This window comes from Panthera tigris, chromosome D4 (assembly GCF_018350195.1).
Source record: "Panthera tigris isolate Pti1 chromosome D4, P.tigris_Pti1_mat1.1, whole genome shotgun sequence".
Lineage (NCBI taxonomy): Eukaryota > Metazoa > Chordata > Mammalia > Carnivora > Felidae > Panthera > Panthera tigris.
The window spans coordinates 92,022,229-92,043,207 of NC_056672.1; the positions used below are offsets into that span (position 1 = coordinate 92,022,229).

The 20,979-nt window shown below is 63.4% G+C and overlaps 1 protein-coding gene across 1 annotated transcript in view; it reads left to right on the forward strand.

Moving 5' to 3' along the window:
- Positions 1-20,396, forward strand: part of QSOX2 (quiescin sulfhydryl oxidase 2) — a 35,575-nt gene extending 15,179 nt beyond the window's left edge. The window contains exons 5-15 of the mRNA XM_042963513.1: positions 5,385-5,485; positions 7,369-7,417; positions 8,077-8,182; positions 8,328-8,418; positions 9,966-10,111; positions 11,361-11,495; positions 11,756-11,885; positions 13,351-13,473; positions 14,335-14,485; positions 16,934-17,122; positions 19,030-20,396. Of these exons, the coding sequence (XP_042819447.1) occupies positions 5,385-5,485; positions 7,369-7,417; positions 8,077-8,182; positions 8,328-8,418; positions 9,966-10,111; positions 11,361-11,495; positions 11,756-11,885; positions 13,351-13,473; positions 14,335-14,485; positions 16,934-17,122; positions 19,030-19,577 (1,769 nt within the window). The 3' untranslated portion in view covers positions 19,578-20,396. The remainder of the gene's footprint in view (positions 1-5,384; positions 5,486-7,368; positions 7,418-8,076; positions 8,183-8,327; positions 8,419-9,965; positions 10,112-11,360; positions 11,496-11,755; positions 11,886-13,350; positions 13,474-14,334; positions 14,486-16,933; positions 17,123-19,029) is intronic.
- The last annotated feature ends 583 nt before the right edge of the window (positions 20,397-20,979 follow it).

Here is a 20,979-nt window from a genome sequence, read left to right on the forward strand (position 1 = left end):
CCCGGAGGGCCAATGGGAGTGAGCTCAGTAAAGGGCGCAGAGGCCAGGACCCGCCGCGACGCGACTGACTGGGGACCTGGGCACCTGTGCGGTGCGGCTGCTGGGGGCAGGTGGCGGTGAGGTGCACCGAGGCGACGGGACCGGCAGAAAGCGCTTGTCTGGACTGTGGCTGGTTGAGAAGGGCCCCGCTCCCGGGACCCTGGGGGCCGTTGGGGGCCGTTCAGGGCCGTGGCCCGGCCCCGGCTGGCTGCCACCCTCGGAGCAGTGACCGGGGGCGGGCTGCCCGAGCCTGGGTGGCTCCCGCGGTGCTTCTGCATGCCGCTCCCGCCCCAGCACAGCCGGCCCCGGCCTGCCCTGACGCCCTCGCCTGCTTCTCCACCCCGGTGTCCCCCCCCCCCCCCCCCCCCCCCCCCCCCGTCAGGCAGGAAAGATTCCCCGCCTTCCCGGGATGGTGTGTCGGGATGGTGCGTCGTCAGCGCCGAGCCGGGAGAGTTGGTCTGCCAGTCGTGCGTGGCTCGCCCTGCGTGGAGCTCGTTGGAAAAGCAGAGCTCGGGGGAAACGTGTCACGAGTGTCCTGGAGAGGAAGGGGCCTGGGAGGTGAGGACCGTTAGCCGCCTGGTACTTCCTGTGCCTCCCTAGTTACTACGTCGAGGTCAGAGGATGGCTCCGCTCAGGCGCAGAGGGCTACTCGTGGCCGGGGCAGCCAGGAGGCCAGGGCGAGGGGGGCAGACGCCGGGCACCCCCCACTTACCCCTGGGGCCTGTGAGCTTGGTTCCGTCACCTGTGGGGGGGGAGTGGTGACAGTCTCATCCCAGGCTGGGATGTGAGGCTTAGCTGGGACGGCAGGGACCAGAGCGCTTTTAGAGCACTGAGTGCGGGACGAGGCGCCAGAGGTGCTCCGGCCTCCTCGGGCTGGGGCTCCGCACCCTCCCGACCTGGTTCCTGCCCGTGGGGATACGGCCACCGTCGGAGAGAGAGGCCGTGGGAAATATGCTGGGAATGCGAGGAGAGGCCGTTTTTCCAAAGAATGGGCTTTCTGTGCATTTAAGGAGGAAGCACGCCGTGTGCAGGGGCTCACTGAAGAGGTGGGTGCCGTTGGTTCCTCCCGCGCGTGACCGTGTGGGGTCAGAGGAGTGGGAGGGGCGGGTGGGAGCGGGGAGTGTCTCCTGTCTGCGGGCAGTAGGCTAGAGGGAGGAGACTGTTGTGGGAAGACACCCACAGCACGTTGAGGAACTTGCCGGTCGGTGGACACCTGTCACATGTGCTCTGCGTGCCTGTGACAGTGGGTGACGGGCAGCTGGTTCTGAACCCTGGGCGGCTTCCTCAGCCTCTCTGACCCCCAGCCGCCTCTTCTGTGGCGTCCTGCCCGTTTCACAGAGAGACTTCCATGGTAGATGACGTGGTAAGAAAGCATGAGGCTCTGTGTAGTTTACTTTGTTCTGGAAGCAAGGCTGGTAGGGAGCTTTTCTTGTCATGTCACGTTAAGTGTGCTTGGGCAGGGAATCAGGGAAGGCCTCTCTATGGAGGTGACGTTTGTGTTGAAATTGACAATAAAGCAGCAAGTGCAGATCAGAGGCAAGTGTGCTGCACCCAAGGAAGAGCAGGTGCAAAGGTCCTGGGGCAGGAGTGTGCTCAGACCCGTCTGTGGCTTGAGGGGAGGAGCGAATGAGGGAGAGGAGGGTACAGGTCAGCTGATGAAATGTGCCACGAAGCGCTCCCTCGGGAAGGTCCCGGGGACACACAGGAAGTGATGTCGCCTGCAGACCCTATGCCTTGCTGGGGGCTGGGCACCCTCCGGGCCCCTTCCAGCCAAGGTTGCAATTGAAGGAGTCACGTAGTTCAGTGCTAAGAAAGGACGCGCTCCTTCTTACGGCGGAACAACCGGCAGACACCACGGTGGGGGAGCGAGAAGTCTACTGGAAGGCAGAGCAGCTGGAGTCGGCAGCCCAGGAGGCCTGGTGGGGACGCCGCCCAGGAACGCGGCTGTGTCCTTCGTGCTGAGAGCCGGCCGTGCGCACGTGACGGGGCCAGGGTCCTCCGGGCCGGCTGCTGCGTCCCAGGGTCCCAGGGTCCCAGGGCTGGGGGGCTGCGGAGGCGGGCAAGGGACCGGGGGCACTTTCGAGGCCTCGCTCTGGTCTGGGCCAGCGGACTGAGCCTGGGAGCAGGTGCTGCGAGCCTGACAGGCCCGTGTTCCCCAGGGTTCAGCGCCCGGAGTCCTGCCTTTGGGGTTACAGAGTTGTTGGGTGCGGGGCTCACAGCCGTTCCTGCCAGCCCCGCGTGAGGTCTGCGTGTTCGCGTGGTCTCTTGGTCTCTCGTGCCGTGGGACACTCAGGAGGGTTGCGAAAATGTGGTCGGCACCACCGTGGCCTTGGGTCCGATTTTGCTTCGCGTCATTGTCACCTGGCGCGTCGTGACCCGTGGCGGCTGCTCTGTGGGGTGCCGTTTGCAGCCTCTTCACGCTGAGGACTCCAGGAGGGTGGGAACTGAGCAGGGGACACAGAGCCAGCCGAGCTCGGGTGCACGGGACACAGTCTCCGCGTCCTGGAGGCTCGACTGTGGGTGTGTTTGCTTTTGCCCATAAGACGTACCTAGTGGGGAAAATCTGAAGGACGAGGGAGTCGGACCGAGTCCCGCCGTGAAAACCAGACCGTAGTGAGCGTCTCGGAGTGCGTTCTCAGCGGCTTTTTTCTGTTTCGGGTCCGGCTTGATTATTCGTCGGGATTGTATCCGATGCTCAGTGCTGGCCCTCGGGGCAGTTTTTCATTTTCCTACATACCTTTTCTGGGTAGCGGGTGCTGTTTCTTTTTTTAAACATGAAATGAAAGCACGTCGTGGAAATTGCGTTTGTGAGGCAAGAAAGAGGCAGCAAACAGGAGGCGCTTTGGCCAGATGGATGGGAACAGAAGCAAAGATGACAGGCTGGGGAAGGGCTCCCCCCACAGGGCCGCTGGAGGGCGGGGGGCCACGGCGCGGTGGAGGGGGCCTCGTGCGCGGTGGGGGGCCACGCGTGGAGGGAGCCCGCGCTGAGCCCTGCGCGTTGGGCCATCTGCCGCACTAATTGGATGAGAGTATTAACTGTTCGCCCTTGGTTCCATGTAATTCGAGACTCCGGAAAGATGTGGCCTGTGATTCGGGAAGGTCCCGTGACTCTCGCTCCCGTCCACGGCCTCGGGACCGGAGTCGGTTTCAGGGGAGCCACGTAAGCGGAACGGGACTTGGCCGTCGATTGCGAAAGACGGCTGTGGTTTTTTCCAGTCCGTCCTCCGCGTTGTGTCGATGCTGGTAAACCTTGGGCACCTGGGGGGCTCGGTCGGGTGAGCGTCCGACTCTTGACTTCGGCTCAGGTCGTGGTCTTGAGGTTCATGGGTTTGAGCTCCGAGTCGGGCTCTGTGCTGACTGCGCGGAGCCTGCTTGGGGTTCGCTCCCTCCCTCTCTCTGCCCCTCCCCCACCCCCCACACGTGCGCGCTGTCTCTGTCTCTAAGTAAAGAAGCTAAAAAAATGCATACTGGTAGATCTTTTTTATAACTGTGGGGGAGACAGGCGTGTATTTTTTAAAGTCGAGGAGAGTTTTAATCCTCTGCCACTTCTTTTTTTTTTTAATGTTTATTTCTGAGACAGAGCATGAGCGGAGGAGGGGCAGAGAGAGAGGGAGACACAGAATCGGAAGCAGGCTCCAGGCTCCGAGCGGTCAGCACAGAGCCCGACGCGGGGCTCGAACTCACGGACCGCGAGATCGTGACCTGAGCCCAAGTCGGTCGCTCAACCGACTGAGCCCCCAGGAGCCCCGGAAGGTGTGTATTTTTAAGCACAAGTGGCTCCTTCCGGGCATATTGCTAATGTAACCTCTGAAGTTTAGGGTCATAGTTAGAATCCAGAAAAAACCTGTGACACGATTTGTAACCAGGTTACTGGTTCAGGCCAGTGGTGTCACTTCCGAACACGAGGCAGCAAAGAGCCCGGTCAGTGTCTCGGGGACGGCCGTGCGTCCCCACTGAGAAGTCATTGGACTGCAGGACACCGTGAGGGGGACCGGCCCGTCCCCCAGGGCAGCCAGCGCGTGGGGCGCCTGGGTCTCCACCTCAGGAGCCAGTGGGCGGGTGCTTGGCTGTATAACCGGAACCCTAGGGAAAGGGATCGAATATTTGTGTTTTTTCTTTTTTTTTAAATTTATTTTAAAGTTTATTTATTTTGAGAGAGAGAGCAAGTGAGCACTGGGGAGGGGCAGAGAAAGAGGGAGAAAGGGAGAACTCCAAGCAGGCTCTGCACTTTCAGGACAGAGCCTGATGTGGGGGTCGAACTCATGAACTGCGAGATCATGACCTGAGCTGAAACCAAGAGTCAGATGCTTAACCAACTGAGCCGCCCAGGTGCCCCAGGATCAAATGTCTCAAAGAGAGAACCTCACTTTTTGGAGGATGTCAAAGTTGTGCCTTTGAGGCTGGTGACCACTGGGCCCAGCCGAGCACCTGTCTCCCTGTGTGTACGTCGCCTCAGGGTCGCCGTGAGCTAGGTTCCTCTGTACAGCCGTGTCCCGCCCATAAGTGAAGCAGGGATGAGATGGGGCACCCCGTCTGGCTGCAGCCCTCAGGAGTTCGTGCGTTCAGCGGGCCATCAGTAGGAAGGAGGGCGGCCAGAGGTCCCCCGCCTCCTGGTGGGAGCGCGCATCGCCACCTAGGAAGCCGTCTCCCCAAAGGTGTGCAGGTTTCAGAAGATCCAGGGGGAGGGGGTGCAGCCACACAGCCCGATGGTGGGAGCCGCAGGACAGAGGACCTTCAACGGGGTCTTCAACGAGGGTGTGCGGGGTTCGCGGAGCAGTGGGTGAGACAGCCGCCGCTCGGAGGCTCCCCGTCAGACTCTCACGGGGCAAAGGGAGCAGTTAGGGAGCCGTGAGCCCAGAGTAGAGCGCGTGTCTGTGTGACTCGGGGTGGCCGGGGCCACTGCTGGCCATGACCCGGCAGCGGGGCCTGGCGGGAGCAGATGGCCGTCGATGCTGAGCTGAGGGTCGTGGCGTTGCCGTGGCGTCACCTCGGTGGCATTCACGTGCAGGACTTTCCGTAACACAACCATTAGAGACGGGCGGATGCAGACGTACGGCCGCTCCTGCTCTGCTCCCAGAACCGGCGATGGGACAGGGGGAAGCGCTTCCTAGAGAGACAGCCGGTCAGGCGCTGGGGGCCTGTCTCTCACTGGAGCGCGTGCCTGGGAGTGTTGCCACGAAACGTCCCGGACCCGGTCTGCATCATCCGCGGGTGCACGCTGCTGCCTCTGTGCGTCTGGGACGTGCCCGGTTAGGAGCGGGAGCGGTTGGCCGCGTGGTCGGGGACGGTGGCCGCGCGGACGCGGGCCAGACCGCCACACCGAAGGTCGCGTTCCTGCTTTTCAGACTGGGCTGCTGCCATCCGGGTCGCCGCCCTGGACTGCGCAGAGGAGGAGAATCACGAGGTGTGCCGAGCCTACGACGTCCACTTCTACCCCACCTTCCGGGTGAGCACCGCCCTGCCGTCCGCGGCGCCCTCTGTCCTCCCTCCCCGCGACCACCGTGGGGGAAGCCGCGGCACTCTGGCAGGCGCCGGCGTGTGGCTTCAGCTTAGAGGAGCTCGTTGGCCCGGGGCCCCCTCTTGTGCTCCGCCCCTGGCGGGTTGTGCACACGCACGCACGCCCCGGGCCCCCACTGGCGCCCCGTGGGAACGGGGGAGGCGGGGTCTGCCGACCCAGTGGGCATGGGGGTGCCCGGGAGCTGCCGTCACAGCTCGGGGGGCAGGTCTCTCCACCCCCTCGTGCCCGTGTCCAGCCGGGCCTTTCCCGCCTGCACGGGGCCAGGCCAGGTTGTCCCAGTGACGCCTGGAGAGCGGCCAGCGGGTGGCCCCACAGGCGGGTCTTACCCGTTTCTTCCACCGGGGGCGGAGGGTGAAGGGATCCCTTGAAGGTGTCAAGGGGCGTGGCCCTTGCCGGCACGCGAGTGGGAGTACGTGGGAAGGTATTTACTGCCCAGAACACTCGCGGTGCCTTCAGAAGTCCCCTCCGAGGGAGCTTTGTGTCCCCTCCACTCCCGCTCGGCCCTCGAGCCCTGTGCCCTGTGTGGCCTGGCGCCCCTGCCCCGTCGCGTCTCGTGAGCCCTGCGGAGCACGTCCCCTGCGCTCTCCCCTGTTTCGTTTTGTTCTGGCTGCACGCGCGCAGCGTCGCGCTGTGTGTGAGCTGGGCCTTGTCTCTTGTGAACAGGGTGCGGCCCGGAGCACCCCCACTGCGGGGTGTGGCGGAGGCTCGTCGGCCTTAGTCACCTGGGAACGTGCCCGCCCCCACCCCGGGTGCCGGTGGCACCGCTGGCACTCGGCCTGTTCCGGGCGAGGCTGCTGGGAGCGCTCGCTCGTGTCTGACCCGTGACCACGGCCACGTCTTCTGTTCACGGGCCCGGTGTCCCCCCTTCTTCTTCTTCTTTTTTATTTATTTATTTATTTTTTTCATATTTATTTTTGAGAGAGCACGAGTAGGGGAGGGGCAGACAGAGAGGGGGAGAGAGAGGATCCCAAGCCGGCTGCGCGCTGTGAGTGCAGAGCCTGATGTGGGGCTCGAACCCATGAAACCGTGAGATCGTGACCTGAGCCGAAACGGAGTCGGACACTCAGCTGACTGAGCCACCCAGGCGCCCCGATACTAACCTTTTTTGTTCCAGTTGTGAGAACTGGAAATGTCTTCACCCAGCTTGTAACGGTCTTTTCACTGTCTTTGGTGTCTCTTTTAGTAAAAGAGCTTTTCTTCTGCTCAGAGACATAGCGTCTGTCATTCTCCTGTAAATCCTTTGTGTCTTAGAGCGTTAGAGCCAACTCTTAGGATGCGCGTTTGATTCCACGAGTCAGGGAAAGCGCCTGTTGAGCTCTCTGGCCTCTAGCCCCGTTGGGTCAGAGAGTGTAAACAGCAGAACTGTGGTCAGTCCTCACCCCACACAGGGTGAGCCTGGTCGGAAACACTGACATCCACAGACACCCGCAGAAACGTGTGGTTCGCTATCGCTTAACGTCATCTCAAGCAGATGGACTAAAGCTTTCTTCAAGACGATGGTCGCTCTCAAGGGGCGCCTGGGTGGCTCAGTCGGTCGGGCGACCGACTCCGCCTCAGGTCACGATCTCATGGTCCGTGGGTTCGAGCCCCGCGTCGGGCCCTGTGCTGTCAGCGCAGAGCCCGGAGCCCGTTTCCGGTGCTGTGTCTCCCTCTCTCTCTGCCCCCACCCTGCTCTCGTTCTGTCTCTCTCAAAAATGAATAAATGTTAAAAAAGAAAATTTTTTTTTAAAGCTGATGGTCATTCCCTTGCTTAAATATTTGCACAGACACCAGATGAGGCTCTTTCTCACTTGTCCTGTTTTTCCTCTTAGTATTTCAAGGCATTTACAAAGGAGTTTATAACTGGAGAAAATTTTAAAGGTAAGGATGTAAGCTTTCTATTTTATTCTCTCAGCATCGCTGCCTAAAGCCGCTAAAGCGGGGGTGGTTTCAGGGCACAGAGAGCCCCTGCTGGGGTCTGTCTGCCCGTCCCCTCTCAGCCCCCCCGACACACCCCTCCCCCCGACACACCCGCATCAGTCCTGTCCGACCTGCCTTTCCTTGGAGGGTTCCAATGTGCATCGTGTCAGCCAGAATTTTATGCTTTGCCTTGGCCATTCGGTGGTGGAATTTTGGTTTTTAAGTGAACTTTTTTATTCAGAAGGCATTCGGAGAAGTGCACAGATCACACACAAATGCTCACCTCACGTGTTTTATGAGACAGCCACCCAGGTAGCCAGCGCCCAGGTCAGGCTCCGGCACGTGACCGGCCCGTCCCCGGGCGGCAGCGGCTCACGTCAGAGGTCACTGTGCCCGTTGGGAGCGTGGCGTAGGTGGGGCTGAGGCGCGCCCGGCCGCTTCGCCTCCACGCTGCGGGTGGGGGATTCACCCCTGTTGCCCATCGGCTCCCACACGGGTCTCCGTGCCGTCTCCTGATGTGCGAACCCACCGCGGTCTCTGGGCGGCCACCGGCGAGCCCCTCTGCGCGCCCTGGGGGGCCCTGGGATGGGCGGCGGTGATGGCGGTGTGGTTCCCCACAGGGCCCGACCGAGAGCTACAGACGGTGAGGCGGACGATGATCGACTTTCTGCAGAACCACACGGACGGACACAGGCCCCCTGCCTGCCCGCCTCTGGGCCCCGTCCGGTGGGTACTTGTGCGTAAACGGGGGCGTCGGGGGTCGAGAGTAATTGTGCAGAGTGCGGGTCTGCACGAGTGACGCGGGCCCTGGCACACGACGGCCCGCTCAGTGCTCTTGAAGGCACTGAAAGCCTCTTTTTTCTCCTAAAAGGCCCAGTGACATCCTTTCGCTCCTGGACAGCCGCGATGGCCGTTACGTGGCCATCCTGTTTGAGAGCAACAGCTCCTATGTTGGACGGGAGGTAACTGCGTCTGTCACGCCTGTGTCTTTCCCTGTGGCACCTCGTGCTGTGATCCGGCCGCTCTGTGGGAACGCCCGTGGCCTCTGCTCGGTGCTGTTCCCGTTCGTCCTTGTTGATTCCTGGAATGCAGGCGCGGCGTTGCCCAGCACGGTGGCGGATTTGCGGGCCGCCGGGAGGGCGGCCCCTCCGCACCCGTTCCCAGGGCACGCTGCCTTTTTCCTTGAGGCCCTTTATTTCTTATGCGCTGCCATCAGGATTTTTTCTTGGCTGTGTCGTGCACGCCCACTCGTTTTGCCAAATCCGAGACTCTAAAACGTCATTCCTGTCGTGGACCTTTTCTGCTCTGGTGTCTCACGTGCGGCTCTGAAGCCTTGGCCGCTGGCCCCAGACACACGGGGGTGGGGGTGGGGGGGATGACGGGAAACCCTCACCTCCCAGCCACGCCCCCCTCCTCCGCGAGCTCTGGAAACGGGGCGGGAGACCACGTGCTCCCCGCGGGAGCTCCCGTTGACATGCACTCGGGCCAAGGCTGCGGACGTTAGCGATCGCCCGCCTCGCCGCCCCTCCCCCCCGTGCCCTCCGAGTCTGGTGGCGACACGACACGGTGCCACCTTCTCTGGGCCGGCCGGGACTCCCGGTCGGGGGGGGGGGGGGGCGGAGCAGCCACTGGCCGCCGCACGGCATCCTCGTGTGCCGCCCCCACGCCGTCCCCAGGCTGCCTCTCTCACCGGCGCTCTTAGGCTCCCCCACATCCCGCACGCAGGCCCGAGCGGGGACCACCCCCTGGGGCAGGTGGCCCGGCCTCTCCCCGGAGGGCCGCCCGCAGCGGGGCTCGAGCGTGGCCAGCTCCAGCAGACGCACTCGGCTCACCGGAGTCCGGTGACTGCCGCACTGCGTGAAGCGCCCCGTTGCGGACACGCCGGTTCTGTGGCTGAGAGGCCAGGGATGCCGCTTCTGCACCTGATTGTGGCGGCACATGCCAGGCCCGAGGGGCGCCTTTCACGGCATCCGGCCCCCGAGATGCCCTCCTGTGGTCCTTCTGCTGCCACATCCCCGTCGCCGTGCCTTCGGCCTGAGCAGGATGGGACGGGGGCAGGTCGAGGGAGGGACCGGCCTGCCGGAAGCCTGCCGGCACTTCAGGGGGCCGGCCGCCGTCCCGGGATGAGGTTGGCCTCCTGGTGCGCGGCCCCCTGTGTCGAGGGAAGCTCCGGGCCGGGGCCGCGGCCTCGTCTCCCTAAGTGGGGGTGAGTGTGCTCGTCCTCTGGACACCACTCCTGTGGAGGACGTGCTGGCCCAGGAAGCCCAGGGCGAGTTCTCTGGCAGACGTTTTCTTTAGAGTCCGTGAGCTTGCTGAGCGGGGCTGCCCTGCCCTGCGAGCGCAATGAAAATGAAGATGAGCCTGGCTCAGAGAGCAGATAAATACGGATTTATTCTAAGTGACGTTGTTTGTGATTTCTGTGCTCACGCTGCCTTCGTACTTGGTCAAGGCGACGTTTCGTGAGACGCGGCCATCCACAGCCAGGCGACGCTATCTTCTCCTTGCCCAGGTGATCCTAGACCTGCTTCCGTACGAGAACATCGTGGTGAAGAGAGCGCTGGACACGGACAAAGCCTTCCTGGAGAAACTTGGGGTCTCTTCCGTTCCCTCCTGTTACTTGATTTACCCAAACGGGTCACACGGATTAATTAACATGTAAGTGTAGTCCGGCCTCAGGCGCGTTTGCGACGCCGGGTGGGATCTGGGGAACCCTTCCAAGCGTGGGGGCCTCCCCTGGGCGAGTTGCCACACGCTCCTCGCGGCTGCGACCACGGAGCCCATCCGCACGCCGTCTGCCTGCACCGGGCCCGCTGAGCCGCAGACGGCCTAAAGCAGGGTCGGGAAGGTCACAGGTGAGCAGCCGAGCCGATTCCAGGGGCCTGTGGTGGCCTCCCCGGCCCCAGCCTCCTGTGGGTGTGGGTGCCGAGGACCTGCCGGACCCCACCCAGCCTGTGCTGACCGAGCGGTTCCCGCGGGGTCTCCGTGTGCCGCTTCCTCAGACCCCAGGCCCTTGGGTGTGCTTCTGTTCTCAACAACCGGAAGTCGGGGAGGGACCGCGGCCTCTGTGGAGCGGGTCATCTGCTGTCAGGCTCTGTGAGCGAGGTCCTCGGGCCGCTCCAAGCACCCGGGCCCGCGCACCGGGGGCTCTGGCCTGCGGCGGGGGCGGCCAGGGCCAGGCCCACAGCAGATGTCGCCTTCGACGGGCTTTCCCTCGACAAAATGCCATTTTCTTTTGAAGAAAAACGCTCGTTTTGTATGAAAGCGTCACCTGTACGACTCGTTCTTGTCGAATGACTTGGGTGTTTTACCTTCTCTCTTTGGGAACGAGAATGAGCCCTCGATGCTGTTGATGACCCACAGCCACTGTGGAGATGTCCTAACGGCCGTGACGTGTCCCCGGAGCGCATGCTCCTCCCCGTCCGTCGAGGGGCCCCACGGCCCCTGCCGCCCCCCGCCGCCCTGGCTCCCGGGTGCCCCACTCAGAGGGCGTGCGGAAAACCCTCCCAGCTGGAGTCAGGCTGGTCTGGCCGCTGCTCAGACCAGCCTTGCAAACTGTCCAGATGTCCCCACTGAACAGAAACGAATCGTCACACTGCAGCTACAACGCGGTCATCTGTGGCTCTGTCTTCTCCGGGAGGGCCAGCTCCCTGACACCCTGGCATAGCCACCATCCCGGCCCTCCCCCCTCAGTCCCTGCTTCAGATGCCCAGAGAGCGGGTGGGCTGGGAGGTCCAGGCCACAGGCCACATGCCTGCATCTCGGAAGGAGAGCCGTTCTCGAGGTGCGGGGGCGGGGGGGCCGCAGAGGAGACTGGGTGCCCTAGTGCCCAGCTCAGACACCTGCGGGTTGGCCAGGCCGGGAGGCACCCTGGCTCCGAGCCCACACCTTGTCCACTTTCTCGCAGCGGAAAGCCTCTCCGGTCGTTTTTTTCCTCTTACTTGAAGTCGTTGCCAGATGTGAGGAAAAAACTGCTTTCGGTGCCTGAAAGACCCAACAAAGCAAAAACTCCAGAAACCGTGGTCTGGAGAGAATTTGACAGGCAGGTATTTCTCTCGGACCTGAGCTGCCCAGGGGCGCGCGTGGGCGCGGGCCCGGTGCAGACGCGGAGGGCTGCGGGCTGCGGGGCTCCTTTGCAGGCGGGATTCAGCGGAAGCACACCCCCTGAGCCGCCAGCTGTGCGGGAACGACCGACGACGTGGGCCTGCGGGGAGCGGGGGTCCCCGCGGGCTGGGAGCGAGGAGGGGGAGCGTTGGGCACGAGGGACGTGTCCTGACCCGACCGGACGCTGTCTCTCCTCAGGGCGAAGCTGTACACGGCTGACCTAGAGTCAGGGCTACACTACTTGCTGAGGGTCGAGCTGGCCGCCCACAAGTCCCTGGCGGGGGCCGAGCTACGGACGCTCAAGGACTTCGTCACTGTCCTCGCCAAGGTGCGTGGTGCCTGACCCAGGCCGCGGGGGGCCGGGCTCCGTGCCCGGGGATCCGCGGGGAGTGACGCTGGCCTCAGCTGGGGGACCGCTCTTTCCTCCCGCTGCACGCGCCTGCCGGGTGCCCACCCAGTTCCGGGCCCCCAGACGTGACGGGGCCTCAGAAGGGGCCGGTGGCTCTCGGGCAGGGAGGCAGGGCCGGCTGAGAGGAGAGAGGCTGCGGGGCCTGGGCGGGGAGGCCGCTCAGGAGCCATCCCTGTGTGCGGAGTGGGCCCCAGCGGCCGGGACCCGGAGCCGTGGTGGTGCACGTGTCAGTGGCCGCTGGGAGGTGAGGGGCCGTGCTGCCGGGACTCTTCGCTCCGGGGCAGAGAATCCAGGGCCTCCTGTCTCTTCCTTAGGTCAGAGCCTCGGGAAGCGGGAGGGCATCCCTCTCCCCTGGGGGGCGCCTGAGGCCCCTCTGCTCTCTCACCTTGGGAGGGCTTCTGTCACAGTGGCCTGGGGACAGAGCCCTTTGCTCCCGTATCTGGTGCCCAGCTCGCCTGTTGTCTAGAAGGTCGGGGAGCTTAGTTTTGAAGGACCTCTCTCGGGGTGCCCGGCTGGCTTGGTGGAGCACGTGACCCTGAGTTCGAGCCCTGTGCTGGGCATAGAGATGACTGAAAAGTGAAATCTTTGAAAATAAAAAAATCAAGGACTCTTCCTGCTAAACGTCAGGTGGTCGGTACAGTGGTTCCTGGTCAACACTGTCGTAGACGCGGTTTGCTCGTGTCGTACGACTTCTGGGGTAAACCGTAGGAGGCGGAGTTGATGGCGGAAGGGACGGTGAGCCGCACAGCGTGTCTCCAAGGAAGAGACGGAGGCTGCGTAGACGGGCGTGTGCCCCGCTGTGCCGATCAGAGTTCAGAGGCCGCGGCCTCCTTCGCTTTCAGTGAGTCACAGACGGGCTGTCTCCTCGCCCGCCACCTCCTCTGTGTCCTCGGCGTCAGGGAGGGGTAGAGCTCCGCAGCCCAGGAGGATCACAGATGACCCGGGCCGGTTCCTCTAAAGCTCGCCGAAAGCGGCAGTCCAGCGCTGGCGAGTTGGGAGCGGCACGTTGTCGCCGGCACAGGAAGTGGGGTTTTGCAGCCTGAACTGTCCTGTCCCTGCTGCAGCAAGTTTCCGCTCAGGTTTCTGAGCCGGTGGCAGCCTTTGTTTCGCACGCTTAGCAGGCGACACGTAGGGCAGGGCTGCACCACGGGGGTGGCCGAGCCGGTGGGCGAGGTGCAGGAGTCCGGGCGGGCGAGCCTGTGGGCCAGAAGCCTCTGCCTGTGGCCCCTCCCGTCCCCTGCTCTGTGTTCTGGGAGCCCCCCACCCCAGTACTGGGAGAAACCCGTGTCAGGCAGACCCCACCTGGTCCAGGTCCCCAGGGACGGCACTGCCGTGGGAGGCATCTTCCCGGACGACCTCTGAGCGCGCGTCCTTCCTTGCTCAGCTGTTCCCCGGCCGGGCGCCAGTCAGGAAGCTGCTGGAGACGCTGCAGGAGTGGCTGGCCAGCCTTCCCCTGGACAGGATCCCCTACAACGCCGTCCTCGACCTGGCCAACAACAAGATGCGGGTGAGCCCGGCCCCGGCCCCCGCCCGAGCTCAGGGCCCGCCCACTGCCGCCACCGTCCCGGTAGCCACCCCCTGACCCCGCGCTCTCCTCCCTCCAGCTCTCCTCCCTCCAGCCCGGTGCGTGGGGAAGGAGGGAGCTGGGCTCGGGTGCCATGGCACAACGCCTCCCCTCACTGTGTGGGAACCGCCGTGTCCCTCCGCGGTTTGCCGTGGTTTGTCCTGTTGCTGGGACGCTTTCTGTGCACCCCCCATCCCCGCCCCCGCCCCCCGCCTGTGGCGCTGTCAGCTCACCGGTTGGCGGGAGGCAGGCCGCGACGGAACGGGCAGCTTGCTCGGGTGGTGCGGTGGTCGGGCTGGTGCGTTATTTCAGTTTTCAGCAAACTCCTAACTCCCGGCCAGAAGACACAAGGCCCGCGTGGACGTGGGGTGAATGCTTGAAGCTCCCGCTCGGCTGCGGGCACGTGCCTCCCTATCCGTGGTGGCTGAGAATGTTCCACAGCTGGGCTTCTTAGTCTTGGTTGGGGGGGTGGGGGGGTGGGGATTGCATCTTTCAGGCTTTTCTAGTGTTCTCGTTTGTCCGGACACAGAGGAGCCCTTTCCCCCTCCCCGAAGGCAGGGAGGAACAGGCCACACTGCCCTGTTTGGAGACCTCCTTTCGTGGTATAGACACTGTGCTGTCTCACGTGTTTGCTGCTGAATTTAAACACACAACGTGCTCAGATGTGCGGTTGGTGAAGTTTTAGTAAACATACAGTCTGTGTAACCACCACCCAATCAAAGCAGAGGACGTTCCTCAACTGTCTTAATTTTAACTATTCAATTATCTCTTCTTCTACCCGCCCCCCCCCCCCCCCCGCCCCAGATTTCTGGAATATTCCTTATTAATCACATAAAGTGGGTTGGATGTCAAGGAAGCCGACCAGAGTTCAGGGGTTACACGTGTGCTCTCTGGAAACTGTTCCACACTTTGACCGTCCAAGCTGGGGCCCATCCAGAAGCGCTGGATGGCACAGGTAAGCCGTCCCCGTGCCGGTGCCTGCCTGGCATCGTGAGAGGCTGTATGCAAGGCCACACGTCACCGGGGCTGCCCGGGGGTCCCCTGCTCCAGAGGGCGGTTGGGGAGCTTCTCTCCACACCTTCTGCCCAGTCTCCGGGTGGGTGCTCGGTGCCCCAGAGACCAGCCTGTGCACGGCTGAGCCGCAGGAAATAAGTCCGAGAGTGAGAGCACACTGGCCAGGAATTCCTCTGCAGGGCAAACCCCTCATTTTTCTGCTTCAAAGAGTATGAGCGTCCGTGAAACCTATTTGGAGACGTGGGTTTGTTGTCTCTTGCTGGGTAACGACCCTGCCGCTTAGCAGCTTAGTTTCATCTCAGAGCATCTGTGGGTCAGGAGCTCAGACGTGGTTTGGCCGGGGTCCTCTCCCTGGCCTGTGGGCCCAGTGTCGGCTCAGGCTGGGGTCTCACCTGAAGCCTCCACTCGGAAGGGACCCTTCCCCAGCTCGCTGGAGGGGTGGTGGCTGGTCCGGGGCCTCGCTCGTTCCTGACCGTGTGGCAGCTGGCCTCGTGGGCCGGCCAGGGGGAGAGGGCGCCCTCCTCGGCGTGGTGTCCTTCCCGTCTGTGTTCCCTGGGTGGGCGGTGAGGCGCCAGCCCAGCCTGCCTGGGGGTGGGGGGCTGTGACACAGCTCTGAGGCCGCCTGCACAAGAGGTTAGAAACCACAAAAGACTGACTTGGCTTGAATAACTTTGATTATCAGGAAAGCATGGTCGTGTTTTGTGCCCTGCACAAGACACCGAAAACTGGGCTGGGCTGTTTTATCCACCTTGGGCCGGGCTGCGTGTGCACTTCCCCTGCGAAGCGGGCCGCTGGTGGCCATGGGGTCGATGGCCTGCCTTCTCTAGCTGTTGGTTCAGTGAGGCGGCTTCGCTGTTTGTATCGAGCAAAGGCTGTGACTCACACGCCCGACACTCTTTCCAATAAGGCCGTAAACTTCTGGTTCTCTTTTGCTGCGTGACAACCTAAAGCAAACGCTGGGGCTTGGAAGAAACACCCTTTTGTTTGCTTGGGATCCTGTGGCTCGGCAGCGTGGGCGGCCCCAGCTCCCGCGTGGGCCCCGCTCAGGAAGGACCTTGGGGCCCAGGCGAGCCGGCACACGGCATCGCTTCTGTCACATCCTGTTGTCCCGCCCAGATCCACGGTGGGGGAGAGTCCGCCCGGCGCCAGGGAAGCGGCAAAGTCAGGTTGCGGGGGGCGTGTGCGGTCTGCGAACCCCTACCACCCTGGCTCTCCTCGCGGTGATCTCGGACCTTGCTGGGGGACGTGGGGAGTGTGCCTGCTGACGGGCCGTCCAGGGGGCTACGCGGGGGCTCCCGGCACCGGCCCCAGTGCCGCGGCGGAACGGCGGCCGAGCGACAGTGCACGTGGTCAGAAAGATCTCCGGGGCGCAAACAGGCCGTACCCGAGGAGCGGGCCTCATGTCACACGCAAAGAACTGGGTCAGATGGACCCCGCCGGATTAGGTCTTGGAAGGTTTTTCCTCTCCTTCGTGCCTGTTTAAAGCCCATCGACTAAAAAGCCGCCGCGCTCTCTAATCCCCCACAGGTAGGGTTTATGGTCCTCGTCCACTCTGAAGATTAGGGTGGCCGGCCGCGCAGCAGTTCGGCGGGGAGAGGGAAGGAGGATTACCCAGTGATGGGCGGCAGCTGGCGGCCGGGGAGAGGCGGGCAGGCGAGGCGGCCATCGGGGGTCCTCCCCGAGTGCCCACCGTCCCACCCTGCACGCCACCCGCCGCCCTCGGGGACACGCCGAGCGGAGGAGAAAGTGGCCGTGCGCTCAGTGGGGGCCTTCTCTCGGTGAGGCCGGCGAGGCTGACGACAGATGTGGGGACCTGGGCCGAGGCCGGGCCCTCCCACCCAGAACCACAACTAGCAGCGAAGGAAGGGCTCACCCGCGAGGGCCTGCTGTTGATTAAGACGGATTCGGTCTCAGAAGCGTGTCTTTTTTTTTTTTCAATTATTTTGCTGCATTTCTTTTAATGCCGACATTTAATCTGTTCTAATCTCAGTCTTGTTTGTTGGCTCAATCCCCGTATTAGTTGTCTGAAGGGAACCGCGGGCGCCAGCCTCATGCCCGCCCCCCTCTTGCTGATGTGAGGGGTCCTCATTTCAGTGAGGTGCGGCTGTTTCCTTCTGCTGTGGGGGGGGGGGGGAGGGGGGGCAGGCTCAGCCAGCCCGCAGCCCCCGGAAGGTCTGGCTCATTGTCCTGGGTGCCGGGGCGCGTCCCGGGGCGCGTCCTGCGTGTTCGGGGTGGGGCAGCCCCGCCCCACCCCGGGCACAGGGCCGCTCCTTCTGGCTCGGAAGGCGTCTGGGCTCAGGCTCCCTACCCGCCCGAGCCCAGGGTTCCAGCGGAAACCCTGGGACGCACCCCACAGGGCTGCCGGTGTGTGTCCCCTCTCTCGCTGCAGCTTTCGAGGGGGACCCACAGGCAGTGCTGCAGAGCATCAGGAGGTACGTTCGCACCTTCTTCGGCTGTAAGGAGTGCGCTGAGCACTTTGAGGAGCTGGCGAGAGAGTCCATGGGTTCCGTCAAAACCGCAGACCAGGCGACCCTCTGGCTTTGGAAGCAACATAACTTCGTGAACAACCGCCTGGCAGGTGAGCAGAAGCCACAGCGGGGTGGCCGGTGTGAGTGTGGCTGCGCGCCTGGGCCCCCCAGAGCGCGTCCTGCCGCACACGTACCGATGACACCTGACCTCTGCCACCGTGCTGGCTGCCCCGGGGATTGCCAGGGGTGACCGCCCCTCCAGGCTGCCGGCGTCCTTGGCTTTCCAGACGGTTCTCCCCCTTCTGGGGCTCCTGGGCTGCATGGAAACTGACACGCCGCCTCCCCCTGGGGTCACCGCCAGGCCCCCGAGGACGTGTGGCACTGGCAGTCGTGGATCGTGATCACTTGTCAGTAAACGGTGTTTGTGCGATTACAGTCTGCTCTCAGACAGGGAGCAAACCCCTCGAAGCAGTTTTGTTCCAAGACCAAATAGGGTGCATGTATTTTCTCAGAGTTAAGTAATTCAAACTGTTCCCAAATCAGTGGCAGATTAAAATTAGGCTTAAAAATAATTCCACTGACAAATAAATCTTAATAGAGATGAAGAGAAAATTCCACTAAACTATTGGTTTTTGTTTAATCCACCGCATTATAAAACATATTATAACTAAAGCACTAAAGAAAATTGGTTTTTCTTTGCGCTCAGAGCTGACCGCTGTGGCTCTGGTCGTGCGGCCACAGCGCTTCTGTGTTTGCCGGGGTTTGCCCGTGGCCGTCAGCTGCAGGGCAAGGCGTGTCCCCCGCGGCCCTGGTTCAGAGCCCCCACGCCTCTGCGTGTCGGGCCCGCCCCACTCCAGGAGCCCTGCGCGCCCCCTGAGTCATCGCGTCCCTCCTGGGTTCTGTAGCCGCCCCCACCCCCCCACCCCCCGCCCATGCTCCCCAGTCCCACCTCCGGCCTCCGGATTGGGACCTGGGCTCCCTGGAGGCCCCAAGACCTGCCCGGACCTCCCCGTGTCTGTAACGTGAGCATGTGTCGGTCCCCGGCAGGGTGGCTGGGCCCCCGTGGTCCGCACGCCCTCACGCCCGTGCCTGCGGGCAGAGGAGAGGGTCTCCGTTGCTTCAGACCCATGAGGCCATGAGGCGGAGGCGTTTCATCCACGTTTACTTGCAGAAGCACCGGCAGGGCCGCAGGGCGGGGGAGTCCGGGAGCCGAGGGCGCCGTGTGCCACTCTTGCTGTGCTCGCGGCCCGTGTGGTCCTCGTGTCCGTCTGGCAGAGGCCCGGGGCCGGCCGACCCGCGGCCTCGCGCGCACGTGTGGCGCTGACACGCGTCCAGGCACCACGTAGGCGTCGGCACGCGGGGCGGGTTCATGTTTATTTACCGCGTGGAGCCCGTGCCGGCCAGAGGGCGCGTGCAGGTAAAGCCGTGCCGTGTGGTTCCGTTTTGTGACCGCACGTTTGCACGTGTGGAGGGGAAGGACTCGCCCCACTGGTGTCGCGTCTGGAGCAGAACCGGGAGCGGGCTCTGCCAGGTTTTCTGCACACAGGCAGCCAGGTTTCCCTGTCGCGGGCGGGCCTCACGCCCAGAGTCGTTTTCGGAGATCCTCTTGGGGTTTGGGGAGGGGCGGGGGTGGGGGCTGCACACGCCTGAAGCACCTTGGAGCCGTCCGCACCGCCGGCATCCGGGGCAGGCGTACGGGTGCGGGTGGGACACGCAGCGGATCATGTGGGGGCCTCGGGGTCTCGGGGGGCAGAGTAGCTCCGGGTGGGGGCAGGCCTGGCCAGGTGTGGAGCTTTCCCACCATCGTGGGTACCAGGGCCTGCCGGGGGCGCCAGGGGAGATGCGACATTTATACCGGGTACCGGGGGGGGGGGGGGGCAGGCGCCCGTGCAGGAGCGATGGGAGGTCACGGTGGACGTGGGGGGACGAGGGAAGGGTTCGTGGGGCACGGGCCCGGTCAGGGCACGGGTCAGGTCATCAGGAGGCACCTCGACTGTCGCTCTCTTTCCCCTCCTAGGCCATCTGAGCGAGGACCCCAAGTTTCCGAAGGTTCCGTGGCCCAGCCCGGACCTCTGCCCAGCCTGCCATGAGGAAGTTAAGGGCCTGCACAGCTGGAACGAGGGTCAGGTGCTCCTGTTTCTGAAGCAGCACTACGGCAGCGGCAACCTCGTGGACACGTACGCCGAGGACCAGGGAGACGCCAGCGACGGAGGCGGCCCGCCCGGGGGCGGGGAGCGCGAGAGGGGCCACGCTTCCCCGGAGGAGCCTCGGGGGGACCCGCGTGCCGAGAGTGCCCGTCCACCCAGCGTGCTGCCTCCCAGACCCCGCCTGTCCGAGGGCTCACAGCTCGGCCTGGACGGGAGGCTCCAGAGCGTGAGCTGGGCTGAGGGCCGCAGGGAGGCGGAGGCAGTCGTGCCCTTCCTGGGGATGGGCTTCTCCAGCCTGGACATGAGCCTCTGCGTCGTGCTGTACGTGGCCTCGTCCCTGTTCCTGATGATGATGTACTTCTTCTTCCGGGTGCGTTCCAAGCGATGGAAGGTCAGACACCACCGCCCGTCCGTGTAGAACCGAGCGGGACCGCAGAAGCGCCTTGAGAAACAGCCCCACCGCGACACCTGCAGCTTTAACGATGACGGTCAGGGATTTTATAAACACATCAGACCTGGTTTCATATCAGATGGCGTCTCGGGCCCCAGGTCCTCGTTCAACGAGTGGTTTTCCTGCCGAGGACGGGCCGCTGTTTGTGGGGCTGACTGCTGTCCGGGGGTCCTCCCTGGACGCCTCTACAGATCCGACAGCAAAAAGACATCTGTATTTTTACTCTTCTAGATCTGAAAACACGAGTGGGAGTCCAGGCCAAACGAACAGAATTCTTCCCGCCTGCCTTCACCCTGGGTTTCTAGACGCACGTCGCGTCCTGCACCCTGGCTTGGGGTTTGGAGCACAGCCAAGCCCTTCCCTGCACCGGGAGGCCACCGGGCAGTGTCTTGCCACCAGCCGCGGCCGGAGCAGAGAGGGAGCTCGGCTGCCAGCGCACCCCACCCCCGGCCGCCTCTCGAAGCCAGTCGGGTCCTCGGAGATTCGCTTGTGTCTGCGCTTTTCAGCTGCTTGGTTGTTTCTGCTGAAGCCGCTCACAGCCAAAGGGACGACTTCTTCGTCACCCTCGTGCTCTGCAGGCACCTTTTGCTGCAGATGCAGAGTCTGGAGAAAGAGGGAAGGGAAGAGGAGGGTTCGTGGTGTTGCTGCATGCAAGAAACACCCCCCTGGCCGTGTGGAGCGGAGGCTGGGGACAGGATGGTGGCAGAGGCAGGGCCTGTGTTAATCTGGTGGCAGGACAGCAAACGGCCCGTCCCATGGCGCCGAGGGCGGAGCCCCTGGGGGGGGGGGGGGGAAGGGACACACTCCTCCGGAGGGGAGTCCGCAGGGGAACGAGCCCCTCACCCTCTGTGTCACATGGGGCGGCGCCTGCAGGATCTGCCGGTGACCTGAGAGGGTAGGACCCGAGGGCCCGGCGAGACGGTGACGCCCGGTGGCCCCCCGGAGGTGGCCTGTGCTGTCCTTAGCATCTTTAAGGCCAAATTTCATCCCCCTGAAGCTGTTTTATGAAGGGTCCTGGCACAGGGCCCCGGTGCCCCAGGTTTTGGTGATTGACTTTTTTACCGTTTGATGATTTTAGCACATTATTCGTAAAACCCAAGTGATTTAGAGGTAAGTTTGCCTCTGAAGACGTCAGCGGACAGAACGGACTGTGCCGTTCTCGTCGAGATCCTTTGTGACTGTCGGTCTGTCCCACAAACTCAGATGTGTCTGTGCTCTCGTGTCCGTGAGGTTCTAGTCTTTCCCACTCTGCCTAGTGTGTGCTCTGTGTTTACTAACCACAGTCGGCCACCGGCCTGTACCTGTTCGGGCGCCGCAGGCTGGGGGCAGTGGGATCTCACGGCCACGGCCTCGAGGCCGGTGGAGCTGG